The sequence below is a fragment of the Tyto alba genome, unplaced genomic scaffold, assembly GCF_018691265.1.
Source record: "Tyto alba isolate M040663 unplaced genomic scaffold, T.alba_DEE_v4.0 Super-Scaffold_18, whole genome shotgun sequence".
Classification (NCBI taxonomy): Eukaryota; Metazoa; Chordata; class Aves; order Strigiformes; family Tytonidae; genus Tyto; species Tyto alba.
In genome coordinates, this window is record NW_024881280.1 from 29,556,607 (window position 1) to 29,580,958 (window position 24,352).

General features: G+C 37.3%; 1 protein-coding gene across 4 annotated transcripts in view; it reads left to right on the top strand.

Annotated features, from left to right (window-relative positions):
- Window positions 1-2,414: 2,414 nt before the first annotated feature.
- TTC8 (tetratricopeptide repeat domain 8) overlaps window positions 2,415-24,352 on the top strand; it is a 46,160-nt gene continuing 24,222 nt past the window's right edge. Inside the window, exons 1-6 of one of the 4 annotated variants that reach the window (XM_033010551.2) lie at window positions 2,415-2,639; window positions 11,676-11,705; window positions 16,035-16,155; window positions 20,550-20,613; window positions 20,770-20,929; window positions 21,788-21,877. In XM_033010551.2, coding sequence (XP_032866442.1) covers window positions 2,532-2,639; window positions 11,676-11,705; window positions 16,035-16,155; window positions 20,550-20,613; window positions 20,770-20,929; window positions 21,788-21,877 — 573 coding nt within the window. In that variant the 5' untranslated portion in view covers window positions 2,415-2,531. Of the gene's footprint in view, window positions 2,640-11,675; window positions 11,706-16,034; window positions 16,156-20,549; window positions 20,614-20,769; window positions 20,930-21,787; window positions 21,878-24,352 lie in introns of those variants that run through there. The other 3 variants (XM_033010552.2, XM_033010553.2, XM_033010554.2) reach the window with 3 other exon arrangements.

Below are 24,352 nucleotides of genomic sequence, written 5' to 3' on the forward strand. Positions count from 1 at the left end.
ATAGATAGAATCTTGGAGCTACAAAACTATGGCTGAAGTCCAGTAATATGTGTATTACTAATTAAATATACAGTAATTCCTTTATTTGAAAAGCATTCATTTTCCACCTCTCCTCCCAAGAAAGCTATTTGAAACGCTTACTGTTTTTCTTGGTTTCAGGGACATCCTCCCATATCCAGGGACCAAATACTGACAGTTCACATGATTGACAATTTATTCCCATTGGTTTCTAGTCACACAGCCTCATCTAATTTTTTTCTTCTGAAAAGCCATCAGCTTTCATCAGAGGAACTACAAGTTCATCCCCCATATAAAGCATAGAGCTTCATGCCTCCTTCTGGGTCTCTACTGCTTTCTGCTGGAAAGCCAAGTCATGTTGAAGATCTATTATTTTCTCTAGGAAACAGAAAACACCATTTCATTGTCAAGCCAAACACCCCCAGGTGAGCCAGAGCACAGGAGTCAATAATGCCTATGACCAATCCACTACTTGCTCACCTGACTGCACAGCTCCCAGGCTGACAGAGTACTTTGAAACCTCAATCTGCTGTGTCTGCCCACCATCAGTGCTTCATTGTATTTTCTTTTGATTCAATATCTCAAAATGGAAATCATTGAACAGACTATTATAATCAAACATTTTCATCATCCTTAGACATTTAATGTATTTTGTAGTCTGGAAGTAGCCATTAAGATATTAAGGCTAAAATAGGTGCTCACAAAGCTACATATAGCACTTTAATTCTGAGCTATTGGTCCCCTCTGTTCTCCTGTGCTGATAAATGTTGTGTTTAACTGATGTGTTGGGCTGTTCAAAAAAGAAAACTGCCTTTTAAAAACAGCAAGTATAAAACATTCTGGAATTGTCTCCAGTAAACCAGCTAACACCAGTTTGGCGTTTTAATCTAACAACTTTGGAACTAATGTACTGACCTCAAAATGTGTCTCTACAAACTGGAAGTGCCATTCACATTATGTTCTATAAAAAAATAACAGCCCAGATATGTGCACTTACCTAACATGGTCACAGCAAGCATTTAAAAAAACAGACCATCCCAAAAAATGTACACAGAAGTGGAGGAACTTCAAGTGAGTATTTTTAATAAATCTGCAGGTTTTAACCAGTGTTCACAATCTCTCTGACTAGCACATTCTGCTCATTGTGCTAAGCTTGACCATAAAACACATGCTGAAGGATTTGCCATTTAAAGTAATTTGTAAACAAAATGCGATAATATCTTCCAGCTCAATAGTTACTCAGCCACAGTAGTACAACTGCGTAACAGTATCACAGCAGATGGTCTGACAGAGCAAGAAATACTGTTTGCTCTTCTGTCCAACCTGAGGCATACAGTGAGTCTCCTACATGTTTTGTGGGAATGCAGCACACACTGACTCCCACAATGACTTAAACCAGAGAAGCGGCAGAAACTATCGCTCTATTTCCTTTCCACCCTTCTTAACTGGGGATGGCATAGGTCCCAGAAAAGACTTCACTCAGATCCCTGCTTCCCTGCGCACTCTCCATGGAACAGCCAAAACCCAGCTGTCTATAGTTGCTACTTCAGTTCAAGCCGCTTACTCCCATATTAGAATAAGCCATAGTCCTGGGACTGGCACTTCTGTTTTTGTTTTAGAAACCTTCCACCTGACATTGACTTCGCTAGCCTGGATATCCATTTCACAGATCTTGGACAAACTGTTTCAGCGAGACAGAAGCAATAAAACCAGAATGATCTGTTAAAATACCAATGATGTGATTTTAGCTGTTGTGCTAATGCTCATCCACCAGATTTTCACATCACAAACTCACTTATTTCTCCAAGAATCCCTGTAGATTTTTTTCTTACTTTTACTTGGGCTGATGTTTACAATCAACATCTTACAATACATACAAAGTAAGAGTAGCTGCATTCCAGCTTTTTTCATTTCTAACTATCTCAGTCTTGTCGTTTTTCTGCAAGAACAAATGAACTAAAGGAACCAGTGGATTCTGCAAGACACCAAGCAGTGCTGTCCACAGCAATCTGTACTTTTCTTAAGCAGGACACCCATGGCTCTAAAGGGCATCTTACCCAAATAAGGGCTAAAGGACCTCTTGTTTAGGCACACACCCCAATTCGAAATGGCTCTTGATAACAGGACAGCAAATAATAGGACACAGTTAAAACCAGCGGGATTATTTGAAATCTCCCATTCTCGCTACTACAGATCAAACTCTGCTTTCGGTCGCCAGCAGCCTGCGAGAGGCTCTTGCAGGGAGGGGCTGGGCCCAGGAGCGGGCCCGGAGCCGCGGGAGGCCGCCGGAGCCCGCCGGGACGGGCCGCCAGAGCCCCGGGAGGCCGCGAAGAGCAGCCCCCCGCCCGCCAGCCCGCCCGCTTCCCCCGGGGCCTCCCAGCGCGGCGCGCAGGCCCCGCCAGGCCGAGGCGGGGTTTACCGTCTCCTCGGCAGCCGCTCGGCCGCCTGCGCTCCGCCCCGGGCCCCGCTCGGCCGGCAGCGGGCCGGGACGCGGCGGCGGTCCCTCCGGCGACATGGGGCTGGAGCCGCTGTTCCAGGCCTGGAGCTACTTCAGGCGGAGGAAGTTCCGGCAGTGCTCGGACCTGTGCTCGCAGCTGCTGGAGGGGCCGACCGGCGAGCAGGTAGCGGGGGCCGGGGCGGGAGGTGGCGGTCGGCAGCGGGCCGCGTCCCCGCTCCCTCAGCGGCCCGGCCGCCCTCCGGGGCCGGCACCGCGGGACCCCGCTCTCCCCGTCGCAGCCGCCGGAGAGGCGCGGTGTGACCCTCCCTTCGGCGGCCGGGGAGGGCCAGGCCGCGCCCTGCTCCGCGAGGAGGAGGAGGAGGAGGAGGAGGAGAAGGGCCGGGCAGCGCCTTCTCGCCGAGCTCCCTAAATCTCTCCTGAACCTGGAGGCGGTGAGAGCGGGGCCGCCGGCGCCTCCGTGGGTGGACGCGCCGTGGTCGGAGGGGGTTGTGCCACAGGCGCTGCTGGCGGTGGGTCCGTGACAGCAGCCGGGGCCCGGGGCTGCCCGCAACAAGAATTTTGACTAACCCGAGATTTTGCAGAGTTAAAGAAAGAAAAGCCAAGACTGAAAATCGGGCCTGCTTAAGGACGTTACTGGTGATTGTACACAGTTTGATCTAGATACCACAGTGCCTGTATGGACTAAACCTCATAAGGTTGAGAGACAACTGTTTTAGCTTGGTTTTCGCATGAGAATTACCACGGGACAGAAGGCGTTTCCATTCCTCTCTCTTTGCTCTTTCCTCAGCTGCGAAGTCTCTGGAAATTTGGGGCATATGTTGTTCAATACCTACATATTTTCTCACTCTTCTGTAAAAGAGAAGGCACATACCCCCCACATACAACATTTGAGAATGTTGTTTCTGGATTAGTATTTGTATGTATGTAAACATTTTTACTGCCATATTTGGAAAACAGTAATTGAGTTCATCAGATATTTTACAGTGACTTAATAAGTCTCTCAGAGCACCTTCTAGCTACGTATTTTAAGAATCTTGAAGGCAGTTCTTTTCATCACAAAGGAAAAGTCTTTAAAGAAAGCTACACGGTCATATGACCGTGTAAATGTAAAGCGCAGTAATTGTTTAAACTGTTTTAGGACAGATATTCAAAAGATGCTCTTGTTTATGTAATACACCGTAAGGCACCAACAGGAAGCCATGAGCAGAAACATTTTTAACAGAGAAGGCATTCCAAGAAAAGTAGTCCTGAACACTAAATGGGATTGAGCATTAGTTCGGTGTAAGTCCTTCAAAAATTAGTCTTGAGAACAGTAATGTTTATGTGTATTTGCAGTATTGGGTCTCAATACATGTAAACTTTGCATATGGACGTATAGCCCTTGATTCATGACAGAAACTCCTGAGGCAGTACAGTAATAACAGTAAATAAGAGTTGTAAAATTCATAGTGCTTCACTTGCTATTCATTTATAATTTTGTTAATTAGTAAAACATTTTCCAATCCATGATCTCAATATGGAAATATAAAGACAACTGCATTTCTACTGTATGTTGAAGCTCCACTATACAATTGTTTTGTTACACCTGGCAACTCCAAACTTCTGTTTGTCTGTTTCTGGTAGCACTGTGGAACTTGTTGAAGACATCTGCAACAGACAGAAGTGGGGTAAGGAATAGAAGTCATACAAGGCTGGGAAAAATGTTTAGGAGGAAAGTAACAAAATAGCAATGAGAGGATGTAGATCCCCTTTGATTTTCCTTCTTTCTTCCAAATACTGATTACAAATGATGCAAACGTTTAAGTATATAAATTAAATTGTTTTCTTGAATAAAGCTACACATTCTCCATAAAGAACCAAGATGTTACATGCCAGCAATATGAGAGTTTTTGCAAATACTATATAAATCAGGGACAAACGATCACTTATTTTAATCTTTGAAATGATCACACCAACCTATAAGCTTCATCTTCTATAAGAATGAAAGAGTGAAAATATTTGAGATAATTATGCTTTGAGAAACAGTGGAGGATGGGAATATAAATTGTGTCTATACTATATCAAATTACAAGCTCTTAGAAGAGGTCCTGTATGAAGTCTCTAAAGTTTCATCAGTGTTTTGAAAAGACTTCAAGGTCATGGTTGCCTGCAAAGGACTGGACTTTATAACTTCAGTATATTTGTTTCAGAACTATATCCCTGTTCACAGTTTTATATGAAAAAGGTACTCTTCAGCAACAGCACATTTCAAACCTGCCTGGCACCTTAGAAGGAAATGTCTTTGCTTTCTGTAGAGGCAAACTTGAAATATGGTTAGTTTGGCTTTTACCACATCTTCCAGAGGAATCCTTGTTAAGAGCTCTTTTTAAACAGGAATTAATGACTTCAAATATAAACATATTTTATATTAAAATAAAGAATAAAATTTTTTATATTATATAGATATTTTAAAAATATATCTACTTTAGCTTGGAAAACTTTAATCTTCCTCTAACATTTTAAAAGTCCATTGAATTATGTTTCAGTCTTTCTCTGAAAAGAGATTTCATAGAACAGTGTTCAAGTAAAGCACATCACAAGTTTGCAGACACCAGCAAGTGGACTTTTATATAAGTACTTTATGTAAGTAAAGCAACAGTTTAGAGGCTTTACAAAAAAATAAATGGAGGGGTAGTTATTAAGTGGCAATGCAGCATGTTTCTTCAGAAACATCATGGAATATACTGTACTTCATGGTGTGTAATGTAATGGCTACACAGCTCTTTCTTCCATCATTCCTCTCTGTTAGTCCAGACGAAGAGCACAGCTCCTGACAGGAGAAGATCTGGCATTATTTTTACCACCTGTTAATTTTGGTACAGCAGGTTGGAGAAACCAGAATAACAATTAAATAACTTTCAAGAGTGCAACTTGAACCAAGCTCAAACCATCTCAACATACAAAATCTCACATTTGAAATCTCTTCAAGTAAAACATTTTCTAGTTATCTAGTTAAAAATATAGCTTTAACATTCACAGAAGACTTAACATGGAATGGCATTCCTCTTCTTTGGTCAACTGTGCTCATGATAGTTTAGATTTTACACTTTTATTGTAATCGACACAAAATCTTTACTGGTTAACTGTCCAAGTAAGCCTGTATTTTATTATTCTACTTCTCATTTGTAAAACCTCACAGGTCTTTTCCCTAGCTATGTCATTGCACTTTCACCTCATTACCTTCTAACGCTTGCTGCTTTCAGATACCAGTCTGTCACATTTGACCTGCTAGACTTGAGATATAAAGGAAACAGTAATGGGCCTCAAGAATGTGTTTTATATGCCATTGAAACCTTACAAACTATTTTGAACCTACTTAATACAACAGAGTGAAAAAGCAAATCATGTTTATGTATTGCAACATGTATGCTTTGCATTTAATAGAACTGTTATTTTTAGAAAACCTTTGGAAGATACTAAACTCCAAAGCTGAACACTGAGGTAAATAGAACTTAAATAAGTGACATACATTACTTAATTCACCTGGCTTGCCTAGTCTAATACTACTTTACATTATTCTGTATTTATTCTAATGATAGCAACTAGTTAAGTTGCAGTAGGTGTGAATACTAGAAAAGTGATCTAAGATTACTTTTTTTAAGTTAATAAAGAATCCAAGACCATTCTCAGCGAGACTGATTGTTGATTCCTGAAGTCTGTGTTACTTTTGAAGGTGGCATGTTAATGAAATCAGTAGTTCCTAGATATTTTGATCGAACTATTTCTGTCTTCTTTGGCGACCTACCACAAAATGGTGCTGTCTTCCATCTGTGTGAATTATATCTAAAATTAAGTATGTATCACTTACAGTACCTAACCTGTGTGTTTTATTATACTTAAAAAACTCATAGCAATTCTAAAACTTTTAATGGTCAAACCCTTAGTGGGAACACTTCTGCAAATCAGGCCCAAGATAGGTTGTGTTTGACACCAGGAAATCAAATGGACAAATGACAACACTTAGGGAAAGTTTGGATTAAGTGAGCTGCTGTGCAGCACAAGGGAATACTCAACTGCTGTAATCACCATGCCATCTGTTCTCATCCTCTTGTCCCTTATTCTGCGAAGTGTGTGCCTTCCAACCTCTGCAGCCAGTGAAAGGAGGATATTATAAGAACAGTAGCCTCGGTCACTGTTCAGGGAGTCACTTCCTTGAACAGTCGGCGTTAGGATGTGATATAAACCAAGCCCCAGGAGATGGTATCCTTTAAAGAGATGTTCAGGAGTGGTTGAGTCAAACTGTGACTGTTACAGGTCAGAACTTTTTCAATGTCAGGCAACTAGCCTTCTCCCTTCTAACACATGTAATGTAACAATAAATAAGTAAAGGAAGAGACTAATGGTGCGTAATCTGAGAGCATTTTCATGCCTGAAAGAGATGACCATGCCTGTCTGAAAGCCTGTCCGTTTTTTCCAGCTGTCTGCTAACTGGTAGAACTACTCCTGCTCCATTGCATCTGCAACACTGTCACCAAACTATGGGCAGCTGAAATCAGCTTTCTCCAATAGCCTTAGAAGTAGGCGTTTTTGCCAGTCATACTTACACATATAGCTTAGTATTCAGAATATGTTTTCATTACAAGTGTAATGATGTTTAAGAAGTTCTTCAAGAACATGCTTTAAGAACATCTGAAGAAAAAAGATGATTTGAAGGTCTCAAGAATAAGTTTACTGATGGTCCAATCACTAGTTACATGTACATACATTTAGAAGCTATCTTAATTGGTGTAGAGCTGTCTTTGAACTCTGTCACCAGATGTGGTAAGCCCTAGGAGGTGTGTAAGATGGGATGTTTACCTTTTAGCCAGCTCTGCATGAATCAGGAATTTTCTTATGTAGCGATATTAATGGTATGCCATTATAAACTGGAATTCTTAAAGTTTGTGTTAATGAAATCAAAACATTTTAAAATCAGTTATGTTTTCCTGAAGAGTTCTTAATGAGTAAAATGTGCTGAACACTTTGATAGAAGAATAATTAGCTGCTGCTGGATAAGATTTTATGGAAGACTAAAATATTTTTTTCTATAAAGTATCCTGTGTATTTCTTCATTTAAGAATTAGGAATATAAATTCTATTGATGGAATTTACTTCTATGCTGACAACTTTATCTCAGGATATATAAAAGCTCAATTTTCTATGACTAGCATTTGGGCCTACAAACACAGAAGCACTGATGTTCAGTTTAATTACTTCCTATTGTAAAATGTCCTGATTTCATCTGGGATAGAGGTAATTTTCTTCCTAGTAGCTGGTACAGTGCTGTGGTTTGGATTTAGTGTGACAATAGTGTTGATAACACACTGATGTTTTAGCTGTTGCTAAGTAGTGCTTATCCTAAGTTAAGGACTTTTCAGTTTCCCATGCTCTGCCAGGAGAAGGTGCACAAGAAGCTGGGAGGGAACATGGCCAGGGCAGCTGACCCGAACTAGCCAAAGGGAGATGTTCCATACCATAGGATGTCATGTAAACTGGAGGCAGTTGGCTGGGGGTGGATTGTTGCTTGGGCACTGGTCACTGGGTGGTGAGCAATTGCACTGTGCATCACTTGTCTTTTCTTGGGGCTTATTTCTCTATGTCTTTTTTATTATATACCACTTAATTACTATTATTAATAATTATTATTTTTTATTATTATATTTTATTTCCGTTATTAATCTGTTCTTATCTCAACCCATGTGTTTTACTTTTTTTCAATTTTCCCCATCCCACTGGGAGGAGGGAGGAGTGAGCAAGCGGCTGCATGGTGCTTAGTTGCTGGCTGGGGTTAAACCACGACATAAGCAAACAGGCACTGTGTTCTATGTTTATAGTAATAGCATGACCTAGAGGAAATACAATCCAGGGCCGTGTTAATCATCCTGATTAGTTACCTAATCTGATTACTCTTCTTTGTGTCCCATATGTCAGATTCAAGGCAATAACCAGCACCAATATATGAGGCCTGCTGTAGTTTAACAATAAAAAAAAAATAAAATTGCCTAATGTAATTAATAGTCATACAGTGGATGTCCTTCATTTAACTTGATTAATTGTCTACTATGAGGATTTGCTTTTGTTCGTTCATCCTTTCTTCTCCCATGGTGAACTTTCAGCTACTATTACTTGCATACTGTTTTTTGTAAGGTCATAATAAAGTTATTACAGATATATTTATGTACATGAAACTTGATTTGAAAGAGCATCTTCAACTGAAATCAGTTATTGGTTCAAGAGACTGTGATTATTAAGTTTATATGTAAAAATTAGTCATACATACAGTGAAGTAATTGTTCCTGGCTAATGTTTTTTCTGTGTTTATGCTCTTAATCATTTGAAGAGCTTTTTCAGAATATACTAATTTTAATATTCTGCATGTATTAAATCACAATCAGCTGAAATTAATTGTAGCATGAAGCTTTATTAGAATATATGATATGTAATCTTGTTTCATTCCCTCTTCTAGGCTATAAGCATCATAAGGCTTAATTTTTCTAAATATTTATGGTCCTCAGATAAACTGACTTTTACACATTAACTTGAATTTTAAAATGCCCTCATTGGATTTAGAGATCTGGTTTAAATCCTTCCTTCATTGCTTTTACAATCTTATTAATTTCAAATGAGCTTTATATGTGTAAATGAAGAATAAATTTGACCTTTTGTTTCGAGATACAAGCTTACAGGGCAATGCTATTTGTTAATCCTCGTGAAGAAATCTTTATTCGGAATCTAGTTCCAGTAGGTTACTTGTGTGAATAGTAACTGCTGGATCTACCAATGTTAAAATACGTTATGTTTTAATGTTAGTTTTTATTGTTCCAGACCTGTGTTTAATGGGAGGGTTCTATCATCCACTTGAGGGTTATTTAAAATCTTAAATTACTTCTTGTCAAAAACTGAAATGATATGATGTATCAACAATGCATACTATCACCTACCATTATGAGAGAAATGTTTTTAGTAAGTATTATTGGTCAACTCTACTTTTTTCCAAAGTGATGAGGGATGTAATTTCTGAATTTATTAGTAATATGAATGTTCCTACATGAGTAAATTTGTTTTATTTTTAAATTATTTTTAAAACTAATGAATAGTGCCTAAGGAAAGATACACATCTGTAACATGAAGGCATTTTTGAGTTAGTGTTGACTTAATATTTGCAACCTTCACCTCATTAGTTACTGTAGCACCTATGGTATGGAAGATCACATACTGCTCTTAAACCCTTTTCTAGTACACCATATGTGCTGTAACACTTGTACACAATGGGGTGAATAAAATGCAAGATGAAATACCTCAATGTCCTTTTCCTTATTACTTAGAAGGCTAGAACAGTTTAGTTTTTAGAAGAGGAATACAATAAATAAAACAACACATTAGAAGAATTTGGAGTTCATTTAATCATCCAGTAAAAGTATAAAGGCAGTTTTAGTGCCTTAGTCAAGCAAAAGTACATCACAGACAGCTGAGATTAATTCCTCAATTAACATTTAGTTCTATAGAATACTCAATTTGTTAGCTGTGTTATGAATTTTAACACCAGTGAACAGGTTTGTGATTCCAAATATGATCCTTAAGCGGCCACAGAAATTCCTGTACACTAAGAAAGAAGATGTGAGAGCGTCACCAGTCTTCCAGATCACTGCTGTCATGGAATTTACTGAGTAAAAATGCTCAAATTGAAAGAAGTAGACCATGTCTTATACTACAGAGGAAAAGAGCGAGCTCGACCTTGCCATTCTCTTGGTGAAACATGAGCCAGCAGTGTGCCCTGGCTGCAGAGGAAGCTAATGGCACGTTGGGCAGTGGTTCAGCTGAGAGAAGAAACTGGTGTGATTTAATAGCAGCTGTCTAATACATACAAGGAGGTTATAAAGAAGATGGATCTAGGCCTCTCACAGTGGTGCGGGGAGCGAGAAACAGCAAACTGAAATTGAAATAAAGTAGGCTTTGGCATAATATAATGAAAGACATTTCTCCACAAGGACAGTCAGGCAGTGGAACAGGTTGCGCAGGGGTATTGTGCAGTCTCCATCCCCAGAAGTTTCCAAGACCCAACTGGACAAAGCTCTGAGCAACTTCAACTGACCTCATAGCTGACCTTGCTTTGAGCTGAGCTTTGGACTAGAGACCTGAAGTCTCTTTTCTAGTTTGAATTACTCTAAGGTTCTGTGTTTACTTTAATATAGCTGGTTTAACTGTGACAGTTTTACAAAAGGCCAGATACATAAGAAATTTTCCTCTGCCTCTGGGAACAGAAGTGATCTCGCTCTACAAAAGACCAACAGTGATTTAGAGAAAGTAACATCTGTCTCCCACCTTTCTTGTCTTTCCCCCTAAAGCTAAGCAATACACTAGAGAGGAAAAATTCCTCCCCAGTCCCTGGAAGTGAGCAGCAGAAGCCCTAAAAGATATTTTAAATATTATATAAACATGGTAACTACACAATAAATGATGATAAACCTACATTTCCTGTTGTTAGTATTTATTCACTTTTACCTCACATTTTCAAGCAGATGCAAGTTTCTGCTTTTTGGCTTGTAGTAAACTTCATCTGGTAGTTTTCCTTTTGTTTACTGGACGGTGCAATAAGCCATTAGTTTGATGTTTATTCCACTTACGGCATTACTGTCCAGAATACAATAAACACCTCACTTCTATCATAAAAGTATGAAAAAAATTCAATATGTGCAGAAATTTTCTTTTATGTACTTCAGTGATATCGTGATCACCATCAGCAGCTAACAAAAATGCACAAAGATTAATTTTATTACGTAGACATTCTAAATCACATGGCCTAATAATCCAGTTAATTTTTGAGAGATTTGCTTACCTCTTTCAAGTTTTCATTTTATTTTTTTTAAATGTACCATTTTTCAGTTTAATAATTCTGCAACGTTAATCTAGATTTGGCCAACATGATCCAGCAGAAGCAATGAAGCAAAAGGTATCTGAAAAATGTATTTATTGCAAAGCTGCATTTAGTGTGAAAAACATTGATTAGCTCCATAATGTATGTAAGTTGAGATAATGTAATAAAATAGAAATTTGGATATATGTATTGGAGAGAAAATGTTTGTACAAAATGAGGCAGTCACAGAGTATAATTCCATTTTTTGTTGTTCTTTTTATTGTTTGGCATTACCATTCCTCAAATTTCTATTTTCTCTCTTTTCAGGAGCCTGATTCTGAATACACTGTGTTTCAGGTAAAATTCTTTTCATAAATACAATTATTAGATGTAATCATTAGGAAGAATTTCTGGTACACTGAATAATACTTGTTTTGTTGTTAAATCCTTAATGGCATAAATTTGTTTTTCATCATTGGTAAGGCAGTACATTTGATAAGGGGTATTTTAAATAGGCAACTTTTATATTTGACAGATGTCTATTTCTCCCATATATTTCCTATAAGTTTATTCAGCAGTTCAGTAGCTTAGTGCCTTCTAAAAGCTAAATTGAATCTATCTTGAGTTGAATGACCTTCATCTGCTGATGAGATTAGGAAAAAGACAGAACAGACAGAACAATGTTTATGCTCTTAGGGCTCGCTTTCATGTTTCATTTAATGCGGTGGAATGGTGGGCTGTTACCCATGCCCTTCCTGCTCCTACAGCTCTTTCTCACTGCCTACCTTGTGTAGAGTCTGGTAGTCTTGAAGCTGCATGATGATGCTCTGCATAAGTGATGGAAGACTGAGAGTAATTGCGTAGTTTTCACTCTGTCCACATTAGTACGGGATTACTGCAATGGGAAGAAGAATAATGTGCTGGTGGTGACATCTTTTGGCTCCATCCCACAGTCAGAGGAGATTAAATGCAATGAGAAAATTCATCTTTAAACATAGCTCAATAACGTATTTTACAAGTCTCCAATTACATTCCAATGAAGTCATTCAAGTTGTTTGCATACAAAATGGTTTCAGTGAGGTATTACCAGGTATCTTCTTGTCTTTAAAGATTACACTTCACAAAGTAGTTTTTGCGTTGTGGGGTTTTCACTGTGATGGAATAAAATTTATGATAATGGAAGGGATTATTGGAGAATGAAGCCTCTTACAAATGTGCATTACCAAATTCATAAAATACATCTAGATTTGAAGTTTATATTAATTTGTTTTTTGGAATTTTCAGAAACAAGAGGAAGATACTAGATTTTGTGACAAGCCAGTTCTCAGGAACTAAGTGAAAAACACTTTGTCACTTTTCTTTCTGGAGTTTAGACTGCTTAAGAAATACTGTATCACATTTATGTACTTGGAGTAGCAAAAATATTGCTTCCCTCTCTAATTGCTATTAGTTATTGTAAAGTTCTGTTCTGATTATGAGTTAAGGAAGCTAAGTCTGTTACTATGTTGTGAATATGTGGGTTGTATGAAATGAGCTGTCCCATTCTTGTTCCTACTGTTTAAGTGCCCATTTCATAAAAGTGCACGTTGTCTTCATAAACGTCAAACATGTTGCTTGTCACAAAACAAAGTTATCGATCCCACAAAGAGAGAGCAGATAATATAAATGGAATGTGAGGCAGCAATTTGAGTGGACACACTTGGTAAATAATACTGTCATGTGGTTACTCAGAAATGTGTGCATTTATTTTTATGGCTTTTTGTGACTATAAGTGAGCCTTCCTCTCACTGTTGGTAGTGTGGTTCTTCCAGTTCTGTGCTGCTCTTTTTCATTTTAATTTAAGTTTAATTTTTAATTTAAGTTTTTCATTTCAATTTAAGTTTTTCAGCAGAATTTCTTCTGCATTAGTTTCAGATTAAGCCCTTACAGATTTTCACTGAGCAAAAAATATGTGCATTGTACTATAATAAATTACTAAAACCATGTACTTTCTTATGAACTGAATTGTTAAAATTTTTCTGGATAACTAAAAACTGCAACACAGAAAGTGGGCTTCATACAAAGATAAAGTAGCTACAGGAAATACTGGGACTACTGGTACAAATTATTTATAGAAAGTCAGCAAAAGTTGAAATTACTGAGTTGTTAAGAAAATCTTTGAACCTTGTATGAGTTTTAAATCTCATGTGATAAAAGACATCTTTATGAACAACAACAAAACCAAAAATTGGTGGGGAGGGTATGTTTTAGCAGAGAAATGTACATCTCTCAGTTTTTCTTTTAAAAAGAAAGACAGTAGCCATATGCCGTAGTTCTTACAAAGTCCTCTGTGACTCTTTTTGAATAAGTAGCAAATGAATTTTTATGAATAAAAAGGGCGCCAAAAAATTCGTTAATTATTTTGAAAAAAATATTATTTTCCTCCATCTCCCTTTGTATTTGTGTGTTAGTATACATTTCTAATTCCTTTTCACACAGCTTTGTTTTTCAGATATTCAGCATAACTGTGTGCATGCATTAAAATATACTTTTGTTTCATATGGGTGTTGTAACTAGTAGTTAAGAATTTTGAATTGTCTTTTTATCTCCCAAGGTTAAGCTCATCTTTCTGTAGTTTAAGTAACAAATTTGACATTTTTCTCTCTCTTGCCATTTTGGTCAGAAGTCCTGTAGCAAACATTGCTACTGGCAATACTCTAATCTACAGACTGATGTTTAATTAAGGAATAATATGCGATATTTGAATTTTTTGTTGGCTGTGAAACCTCAGACTAGCATTTTAAGATTGGCAGAGCAGCCTAAGGAATCTCTCTTTTATGTCATATATTTGTCCAATAATGACAGAGAGACACGTTCCTTTTAAAACCACATTATCTCATGTTTGTTATTGGAAAAATCACAATGATATACTTTCGTCTATGTTAAGAACTGGCCCCAGTTTTAGAAATTACTGTAGAGAAGTTGCTACTTTCAATTCCCAGGGAAAGGTCATTACTGCGGGCAGCTTTTATTATCTCTACTAGGAAATTAGCCTTTGTTTGGCTATATTGAGAGCTCTAATTTCATCATATTTGCAATATAGATATGGTTATGTTGACTTCAGACATACACATCTTCGTAAAAAGCAGAGTACCATCAAGGTGTTAAACATTCAACAAACTAATTATTTCCATACAAAAATGAAGAACAGTTAATGTTGTTGAACATCTAACTGCAAGTCTCTATGCTAATTGAAGGTTGTCACCCTACTACATAAGAAGAAACTAAAAGATAATAAAGCAGATCTGGATTATGTGTGTCTGGCCTAAAATGCCCTGTTCCATTCTCTTCATATTTGAACAAAGGTTTATAATTGTGGTTGAACTGGCTGGCTAAATCCCTCCTTCTGCTCAGGAGAAAGCACTTTTAAAAAGGGAGGTTAAATATTTCAACCTTTTTAGATATACTTTCTTTATGATAGTTATAAAGTTGCATAGAAATGTAAGGGAAGTGTAGAGGAAGGGATGATCTGAGACATGATGAATGAGAAGTGTCCCATTAAATGATTACTTACATTATTAAATATGCCTGAGGTCCAGATCTTCAACTTCTGAAAGAAATAATGTTTTTGTGTGTTTGACCTTTAATTCTATTAAGGTAATGTCAGTCGGTTTCTATTTTGAAATGTCTTCTTAGCAAATATTAAACGTGCTTTCCCGCCAGACTGCTGTACACCATGTCAGAAAAGAAACAAATCTGATCGTTTTGGCAGTGATTTTTACTCTGGAAAATTTACGATCTGTTCAGTATCTGAAGGAAGACCAGGGATTGGTCTGTGGCTCCCTTTATCATGCCTGATCTATGAGTACATTACAGGCATATTAAGTTATCAAAGTGGTTGAATCTGGACATATTTTGTTGGTACTTCTGTATGGCTGCCACCGGTGTCTCTGTAGTCTACACTACGGAGACCAATCCCCATTGATTTGGTGTCTCTATAGTCTACACAAAGCTTGTCACATAGGCTAGAATTATGCTTGCCTTTCCACACTGCTTATATAATCCTCCAGTACATTTAGTGTAGTAATTTGTCAGTTCAGATCACTAACAAATACTCCAATAATCTCACAGTCTGCAATGCTTGATCTATACATTTATATATTTGTTACAGCCGATGCTTTGAACAAAGGAGCTTTAGATTATTTTTTCTGAAGACTCTCGCTTGTGGATAGTAATGTACTTTAACTGTTGGTTTAAAGATTTTCCTTCTTTCTCTACAGATACCTGCGAAGGGCATTTCTTTGCATTACAATTGTTTACTTACCTTCCTCTCTCATTGCAGTTTAAATGAGGTGACTGTCAGTGGTGGGTTTTCAATGGCACTGGTAGCTGGGGATTTCTTCAAAAGCACAACATCTCAGAGAGTTGCCTGTGACCTAAATTAGTCACAACTTTTCATGGGGCATGAAATTCTGTCCTCCGAATTCAGTGACTGTAACTGTTCCACTCCAAATTAGTTGTCTAAAGTCTTGGTTCCCTTTCCACCTCCATTAGGCAACTGATGGATATACCCAGCTGTTTAAGTCAATACCTTATTCAAGTCTATTAAAACTGTGAAGGGAATAATAACTGAAAATGGCAAAATTTCCGATTAGATTATTTACTTGGTGTCTTGAAGATTTTAGTTTTTCCTTTATCCTTATTCAGGCTGCCTGGAGCCTGAAAACACGAGCTCTGACAGAAATGGTGTATGTGGATGAAATCGATATGGATCAAGAAGGAATTGCAGAGATGATGCTTGATGAAAATGCCATTGCTCAAGTCGCACGTAAGAATGACTTTCACTTCAATACATTGAAGCAACAAGAGCTCTTTTGGTCAGTATTGTCATCTAGCATAAAATAGTACATACTGAGGTGTCCTGATACAGCTCTTAGGTATTGCTACAAGAAGAGTTTGAGATTGTTTTATAGATGTGTGGCAGTGTTGAGATACACCACATGATCTTGATATAGTACTTAGGCCTGTCAGATAGGGGTTCAGACAAGTAATGTTTTGTCAGCTTTTCTCTACATCCCTGTACTCTTTGGCTCTTTTCCATAAGCACATTGATTTCTTTTATTCCTTTCTGGCTTCTTTGGGCTCTGTGGGAAACTAGAGAAAAATATATGCCTCTGATGTACTGTGAATCTCATCCATATGACTGTACTGTCGGCAACAGTTTGGCCAAATCTGACATCACCTTTTCTATCTTTTCCCACAAACATTTTCTGAACTGATTTTCTCTCTTCTGCTTTTCTCTACTTTTTCCTCTCTTCCTTCCCAGGACAGTTCTTCAGCCCTGTCATTGTTTCTTGCATGCAGCTCTTTTCAGCTTCCTCAGTTCCCTTCTAAGTGGGCAGTAATTAGTCTTCCACTACTTTTGACATTGTTTATATTTCTGTCTGTTTCTTTAGTACAGTCCACATGGAAATTTTTAGGCATCTTGTTAGATGTGGCTTTCAACTACCTACCATGTCAAGGAGTTCAAGGGAAGAACTGGACGTAGGCCAGAATTAATCTTTGAAGCATTAAAAGCTTTTCTCATCTGGATAGAAGTAGGCAATTGCATATCTATCTGATTACATTTTTTAAAATTGTCATTACATGCTTGATCGCATATAAACAGCCAAGCAGTACTCAAGTTGTGTTTATACATTATGATAATCTAATTACATGTATCTGTCTTAAAACAGCATAATAATACAATTTAGACTTTCATTTGGTTTTATGTCCTCTGTGGTAGAGACCATCTGCCAAGAAAAATAATTTGATGAATATTACTGAGAAATAAGGCATTCTGGAAAAATACATTCACACTATATTTAAATTGAAAAATGGTGACTTTCTGGGTAGCGTGTCACAGATTTGAAAGCCGAAGAAAATCAATATGATACTGTAGTCTGCACTCCTGAATCACTGAGATAAGACTTTGCTATTCGTGCTTCAAATCCATTAGATGTGCCTGAGCTAGTATATAGTTTTTCAGAAATTATAAGAACTTTCCAGAGAGAAAAACCTCCCTACAGTCTTTAGTAAATGATTACATTTGATGGCTTTTATCAGCATATGCCATACCTTTAATGGGAATTATCAGCTGTAGATCCAGTTGTTGCTTCTTTGTGTATATTTTATGCTTGATACGAAGTCTTTATTTTCAAAGGTATATTTCCAAAGTAAATAGTTAAAACTGTCATTAAGTTATCCAGTGATCTTTGATAAGCTTTTAATGATCTTTTAATTTTTGAGTTGAGTCTTGAAACTCTTTCTTAATAATTTCCAATTAATCTGCATGCCTTTTCAGTTGTAGTCACTAAAACGGACAACGGTATGCTAACACATAGAAAATACATTTTCTTCTACAGCTTGGTTTTACTTTGTACATCTGAAGTAGGTTTCTGTTACACTTTTATACCAAAGGTAAGCACAGATACCACTAGCAAAAGTGCAGAGAGGATGGAGATAGTCTTTGCAGTGGTGCCCAGTGACAGGACCAGAGGCACTGGGCACAAACTGAAACACAGGAGGCTCTGTCTGAACATCAGGAAACACTTTTTTTTACTGTGAGGTGACTTCACACTAGCACAGGCTGCCCAGGGAGGTTGTAGAATCTCCCTCCTTGGAGATGCTCAGAAACTGTCTAGACAAGGTCTTGGGCAACTGGGTTTAGGTGACCCTGCTTGAGCCTGGTTGGACCAGATGACCTCCAGAAATCTCTTCCAACCTCAACCATTCTGTGATTCTGTGATCACTTCCAATTTTACACATAATTCAATAAAAATGGGTACTTGCTGACTGTGGGCTTTTTCTTTCGCTGCTAAAGTGTGTTAGCCATAATTGATCTTGACTCAGGGTCTTTTACTGTGGCAAATCTTCCAGGATATCCTCTCCCACTGTAATTATAGCTTACAAACTTAAAAATGTGTAGTCATACCTCCCATATTACAACAGCTATTGTCTGTACTTCACTTAGTAAGCAGTTCAAATTGTTTTGCATAAGTCCTTGTCTTAGTTTCCAGATTAAACTATATTAATAATGATTTTGCTCTCAGTTTTGCATTATTAAATAATTACTAAATTGTATAGGGACCACTAGAAACAACTACTTTTCTGTGGTTATTCTTCACATATCATGAAATCTATCTTCCACCAGTTTTTAAATTTTTATAACTTTGCTGTGTTAATTTTCTATCAGTCTTGTTACTAATAAAAAAGTCCTATAGCATCCTTTTACAGAAAATTTCCAGTATGTTACCTTTTGACTCTTAACACCATCAATTTTATTAGTTAAGGTTATAATCTTGTTTAAAAGTGTTACCTTGACAACATATTTTTCAGAAGATCATACTAATTGGCATTATGGATAATCACAGCCATTTCAGTAGGGAGTTAAAGGAGTCATCTGCAGTCATCTCTAACTGCTGAAATTTCGCTCTTAAATTCTGTCACTATCAGTGGCCACATGCACTGCTGTGGCCTCTTGGTGTCTATTCATAGCTAGTTCAGTTGGGATTCTCAGTTTAAGGACAGAGTTGTCTGGGGTAAGATCACGGGAACTAAATCCTGTAAGCATTCTCCCAGTACACCAAAAGCACAAAACAATCATAGTTATTAAAAAACACATCTGGAAATGCTCTACCTTTTTTATATTATTGCAGTAGTTAAAAGAAAGGCTCAGAAAGTGGAAGACAAGTTCATTGTCTGCTAGCCTGAAAAGTTCAAAGCCGCTTTCTCCATTTCTCAGAAGAATGCTGTGGTTATCATGTTAGAAACTCCATTAGGTGGACTGTACACTCCTTCTGTTGTGGAGTAAAAAATTCAAGATTCACAGGACTATAAAAACCAAGCAAGCAACAGAGATCCTGAGTGCAGCCAGCCAGAAAAGAGAATTCTGAGCTTGAGTCCTTATTTTAACATCACTTACATATTTAGTTGGTTTTACCAAGGAGATAATGATTAATACCTTTTTTTGTGTTATTTAATTTTATATACGGCTGTAGCCAGGTGGCTACTATAATAGTGGAGTCAGAGGTGCGTGGTATCAGCGTGGATTAAAAAAGCTAGAAGGTATTTAGGTTGAATTAGAAGTTACCAATTTGGACAAGTCTACTAAACTTGCTTAAACAATGGATTGGTAGTATGTCAGAGGTAATTACAGCTTGAAGGTGGGAGAGAGAGAAGACTGAAAAAGGACAGACTTGAGGTTTATCTTACAGGGAAAAAAGAAGGAAGGAAACTAACTACCTATCTGTTTAACTTCAGTTCTTGGATACATTTGAAATAAAAGCAGTTCATAAGTATCTAGAAAGTAAGTAGATGAGTAACAGCGATTTGTCAAGAACTGGCTGTGTCAAATCTCATTTCTTTCTGTACATGATAACAAGCAGTGAACAGATCAGAAGGTATAGATCTCACAGCTTGCTTTTAACCAAGTTTGTAAAACCATCTCTTAGACATTCACTTAGGAGGTTAGAAAAACTGACTATAATCAGGTTATCAGTGAAGGTGATGAAAAATCTACATGGAGGAACTAATAATTGTTAATGATCCACTGTCAAAACAGAAATATGTGAAAAGGGCGACCTGTCATCTGTTCACCTGGGCTCAAGGCAATTCAGTATTTTCATTGATGACTTATGGATATGGATGATTTAGAACTTTACTGTGCCCTAAATTGTGGGTGGGGGTCCTACATGTGTCTAATGACATGAGATACCATCCTCCATTTTCCCTGAAGCTGAATGTTTTGGTTTACTTAAATCTCAGTGCTATTTCAGTCCCACATAGAAAATATACCATTTCAAATTAGCATGATCTTATTATTACAGTAACCTTTCTTACTTCAGTGCTGTCTGTTGCTCCTGAGATATTGTTGACAATTGTGGGTTAACCCCAGTAGGCAGCTAAGCCCCACACAGCCTCCCTCCAAGTGGGATGAGGGAGAGACTGGGAAGGGTAAAAATGAGAAAACCATGTTCATTGTGGCAGGTTTCTTGCAATACTCTGATGATTTATCAGTAGTACAGTACAATATTTGGTTTTTGTCTTCTTCATATAGTGCTATGTCACCTCAGTTTGAACAAATACATTTACAGTTTATTGTAAGACACAATCATTTTTTCAAGTCCCCTGGATAAGGGCATAGTATCACAATGTGAAATGGGAAATGCTCTTATTTTATAGGACCAGGAACATCTTTGAAACTCCTTGGAACTAGCCAAGGTGGAGGCCCCAGCCCAGCTGTTAGGTATGTGGTTGTTCATTTTTTTTTTAAATGTGACTAATTACAAATGAGCAAATCTTAAATTTTACTCCTGAAAATTAAATGCTTCAGATATAAGTATTTAAATTCTCTATTGATAAATACCACTCAACATAAGGATAATGTGCTTAACATTTTCAGGCCAGTAACTCAATCAGGAAGACCTATTACAGGATTTGTGAGACCCAGCACACAAAGTGGACAGCCAAGTACTGTGGAACAGGCTATAAAAACACCTCGAACAGCTCTCACAGCTCGTCCAATTACTAGTGCTTCTGGGAGATATATCAGGCTAGGAACGGTAAGTTGCCTGACTCTGTTCTCAGAACAACAGTTGTCTTGGTCATAGTAGCTGGTACAGTGACCTTGTAGTTGACTAAACTCAAATTTGAAGGAGGTGAACGTTTTTAATTTTTTGTTTAAATTGATTTCAAAGTAGAGTGAAAATGCTACTTTTTGTTAGTTTGCTAGTTTGTTTATATAGAAAATGTACATAAATTCACAAGTTCACAAAAATTCACATAAATTCCAAATTCACAAGCTCTGTCATTTTTACTCACTGAAGGCCATGGAAAGACCATGATATGATTTCACCATATGTTGTAACCTTCTCCAAGTTTGTCAGTTTACTACGAAGCAATTACTAATCTCTCAGTGTGAAAATGAACTATACTAGTTTTATCCTGTTCTATTGGCAAAATTAATGAACTGCAACTGGCACGAATACGTAATGCCATTAATGTGGTTAATCTGTAAAACATGGTATCTTCTCGCTATCACAGATATGAACTGATCTTCCTAAATCTTTCCTGAAGATTTTTTTTGTTATGTATCCCAACTACTTGCAGTCCATCTAACAGTTAGTCCAAGCTACATGCTTAGGCACATTATGAAAACAGTGGAGAGAGGGAAGAAAAAGGTAGTTCCAGAAAGTAATTCATGCAGCCTCTTTCAGGGACTGTATGGGAATAGGACAAATTCCTGGCTTTCAGAAAAGATGAAATTCAATAAGAAGAGTCTGTACTGCACAGTAGAGCACTGCATTCAACAAATGCTTTGTTTGGTTTGGGTTTGGGTTTTTTTGTATACTACTAATATTTGGAAAAGTTTCAGAAGTATAGGGGATCTTCCCACTTAAAACATTCTTTCTCACCTTCAGGCTTCAATGCTAACAAATCCAGATGGCCCTTTCATAAATCTGTCTCGACTGAATTTATCAAAATATGCTCAAAAACCCAAACTGGCAAAGGTATGTAACTATTTTGGTTAATATTGTAATTTTTTTTTGTTGTTTTTTTCTGGGGTCATTCTAATGCACATGGGATTGGGGATACAAGGAATGATCAACTGTATTATAGATGTAACGTTCAGAAAAAAAGTGTGTTACCTGACTTGAAATTGAAAATATATCTGAAGAGGCTATGTTGAAAGTAGAACCTAGGAAAAACATTTGTATAGAATAAAATATTCCATTGGTAAATAACCTTGAACTGTGCATATAGGAGTGATGAAGGGCAACTTTAAAAAAATAAAAGCCACGTGGATAAAAGCAGCAGAATGGTTCTTAGTGTCAGGAAATGCGATTCTGTGTACAAATGGATGGCAATCCTGGCCTAAAAATGTTCAAATGGTTTGTATTCTTCCCTTCAATTTTATGGCATGAGTTAACTCTTTTTATATAAAAGATTTCATCTTTTTGTTTAGAATTCTTCCTCATGTTCAGTTAAGATCTTGTAGTTGACAGCCATTGAAACTGAGACTATCTGCCAATAGAACGGGTTTATCCAGCTTATCTGCCCAATTTATGGGTTTCAGCTCTGAGTGGAAGGGGCCTAAAAGCTGTGTAACAATTTACCACTCTGTGGCCTTCCAGTTGAATCTTTCCCCAACAGAACCATTTAGTTGTATAGGTGAAGATGTTTTCTGTGCATACTTTGTTCACAAAAAGCAACTGTTGTGCTGAGACCAACAGCTCATTTTGCACAAGCTATCAAACAACTATCAGACACTCTCAGGAGCTGTATTTGGCTAGGAACCCAGAGTTGAAAGAACCCGCATGTATTCAGTCTATTTTGAGAAACATAGTGGTGAGTGCTGTTAGAACTCTAGCAGTACTTAATAATCTGCTGGTGGAAATTAGCTCCTCCAGTCCAGAACTGCAGTTAATAATTTTTCATAAATGATTAGAAAATTCCTTTGTTTTTTAAAACCTGATCTAAACTAGTGTAGGGTGTTGCTTTTCAATGTGGTTTTCAAATGAAATGCATTTTGTGTGATTGCACTGTGTTCTTCACCCTCTCCTTACATCTCTGTCCCTTGGCCTCTTAAACAAACTAGGCAGAAGAATAAATATCAGATATAGTAAGTTCTAGTCCGATGGAATGATGAAAGACTTCCAAACTATCATCTGAGGTCAGTTACAAGTCAGTTCTTTATCAGTTCTGAAAAAAATGCAGGCCTTTTGTCCAATTATGTCCTTGCCAGCAATCAGCCAGCACACACATTATTCTAAATCCATCACAGCCTGTAAGATAGGGAGAATGTAAGAAACCTGGGAAAGATAAAGAAACACAAGACACATCCGTAAGAAACTAGACTTAGTTCTTCTGCTTGAAGACAGTTAGATTTTAATTGTGTTTGGTAACTCTGTATATTATTTAAGTAGGTAAGTTAGCTTTCAGATGAAATATTTATTCTCAACAGTAGCTCTCAGGAACAAGAAACGTATTTTTAACAAGTTTGGGTTTTAATTAGCATTTTTGGGGACAATGAAATAGCTCTGTCTTTCTTCAGTTTCATATGAAAACAGGCTTAATCCAAAAAATGTAATGCAACAGTCATAGAAACATCCATAGGCAGCAAGTGTACTTGTCAGTATTAGGAAGCTAATACATTATGACATTAATGTTACACATAGAATGTAAGATCTAAGTTTAAATTTGGAGCTACACACATTTATACCTTTTTTTTAAAACATGCCACAATTAAGGCTAAAGCCAAGGCAGAATGTGAGACTGCAGACTGCACTCTGTGTTAAGAATCATTGATTAAATTTTTAAAACTCTTTGAGCTGTCACCTATCCCAGGTGCAAAAAATTTATAAATCTTGCAACTATTAAATTCACATAATTAGCCTGTGTATTAATGTTGGTATATACTCCTCCTGCATACTTCTTCCTTACGTGTTTGCAAAGCATACTTATCTTTTTTTAAGTTAGATTATCTATTGCATGACTATAGGAATGTGGCTTCTCTCTGGCCAGCATCAGCCATGTTCAGGACTATCACAACAAACCCCATAGTAGACATATGAGGTATCACCTCTAGCCAGAGAGAGCCTCTGGTAAATCTCAGTCAGCAACTGGTTTGTGGCATGAAACAGGAAGTTTTATCTTTTTTTAGCTTGTGGATTTTTAATAGAATTATTAAGATAACTCTAGATATTTTTATCCAAGGGAATATTCAGTCATTTAAATCCTTTTGAAGGTCAGGGCCTATAGATAACAGCAGTAATTTCTTCATGCCAGCCATGCAAGAAAACATCTTTTTTATCACTTTAGATTTACTCACTTAATGCTTCCCTGTTATTGAGCTAGAGGGGGAAATGTTCCACTACTACTTTATTTTCTACTCTTTTGTTATCCACCTATTGTAATCTCTCTATAAATGTGTTGTGTTTTGTTTTTATAATTCTTTAATGTCTTGTAAACATCTGTTCAAAGTC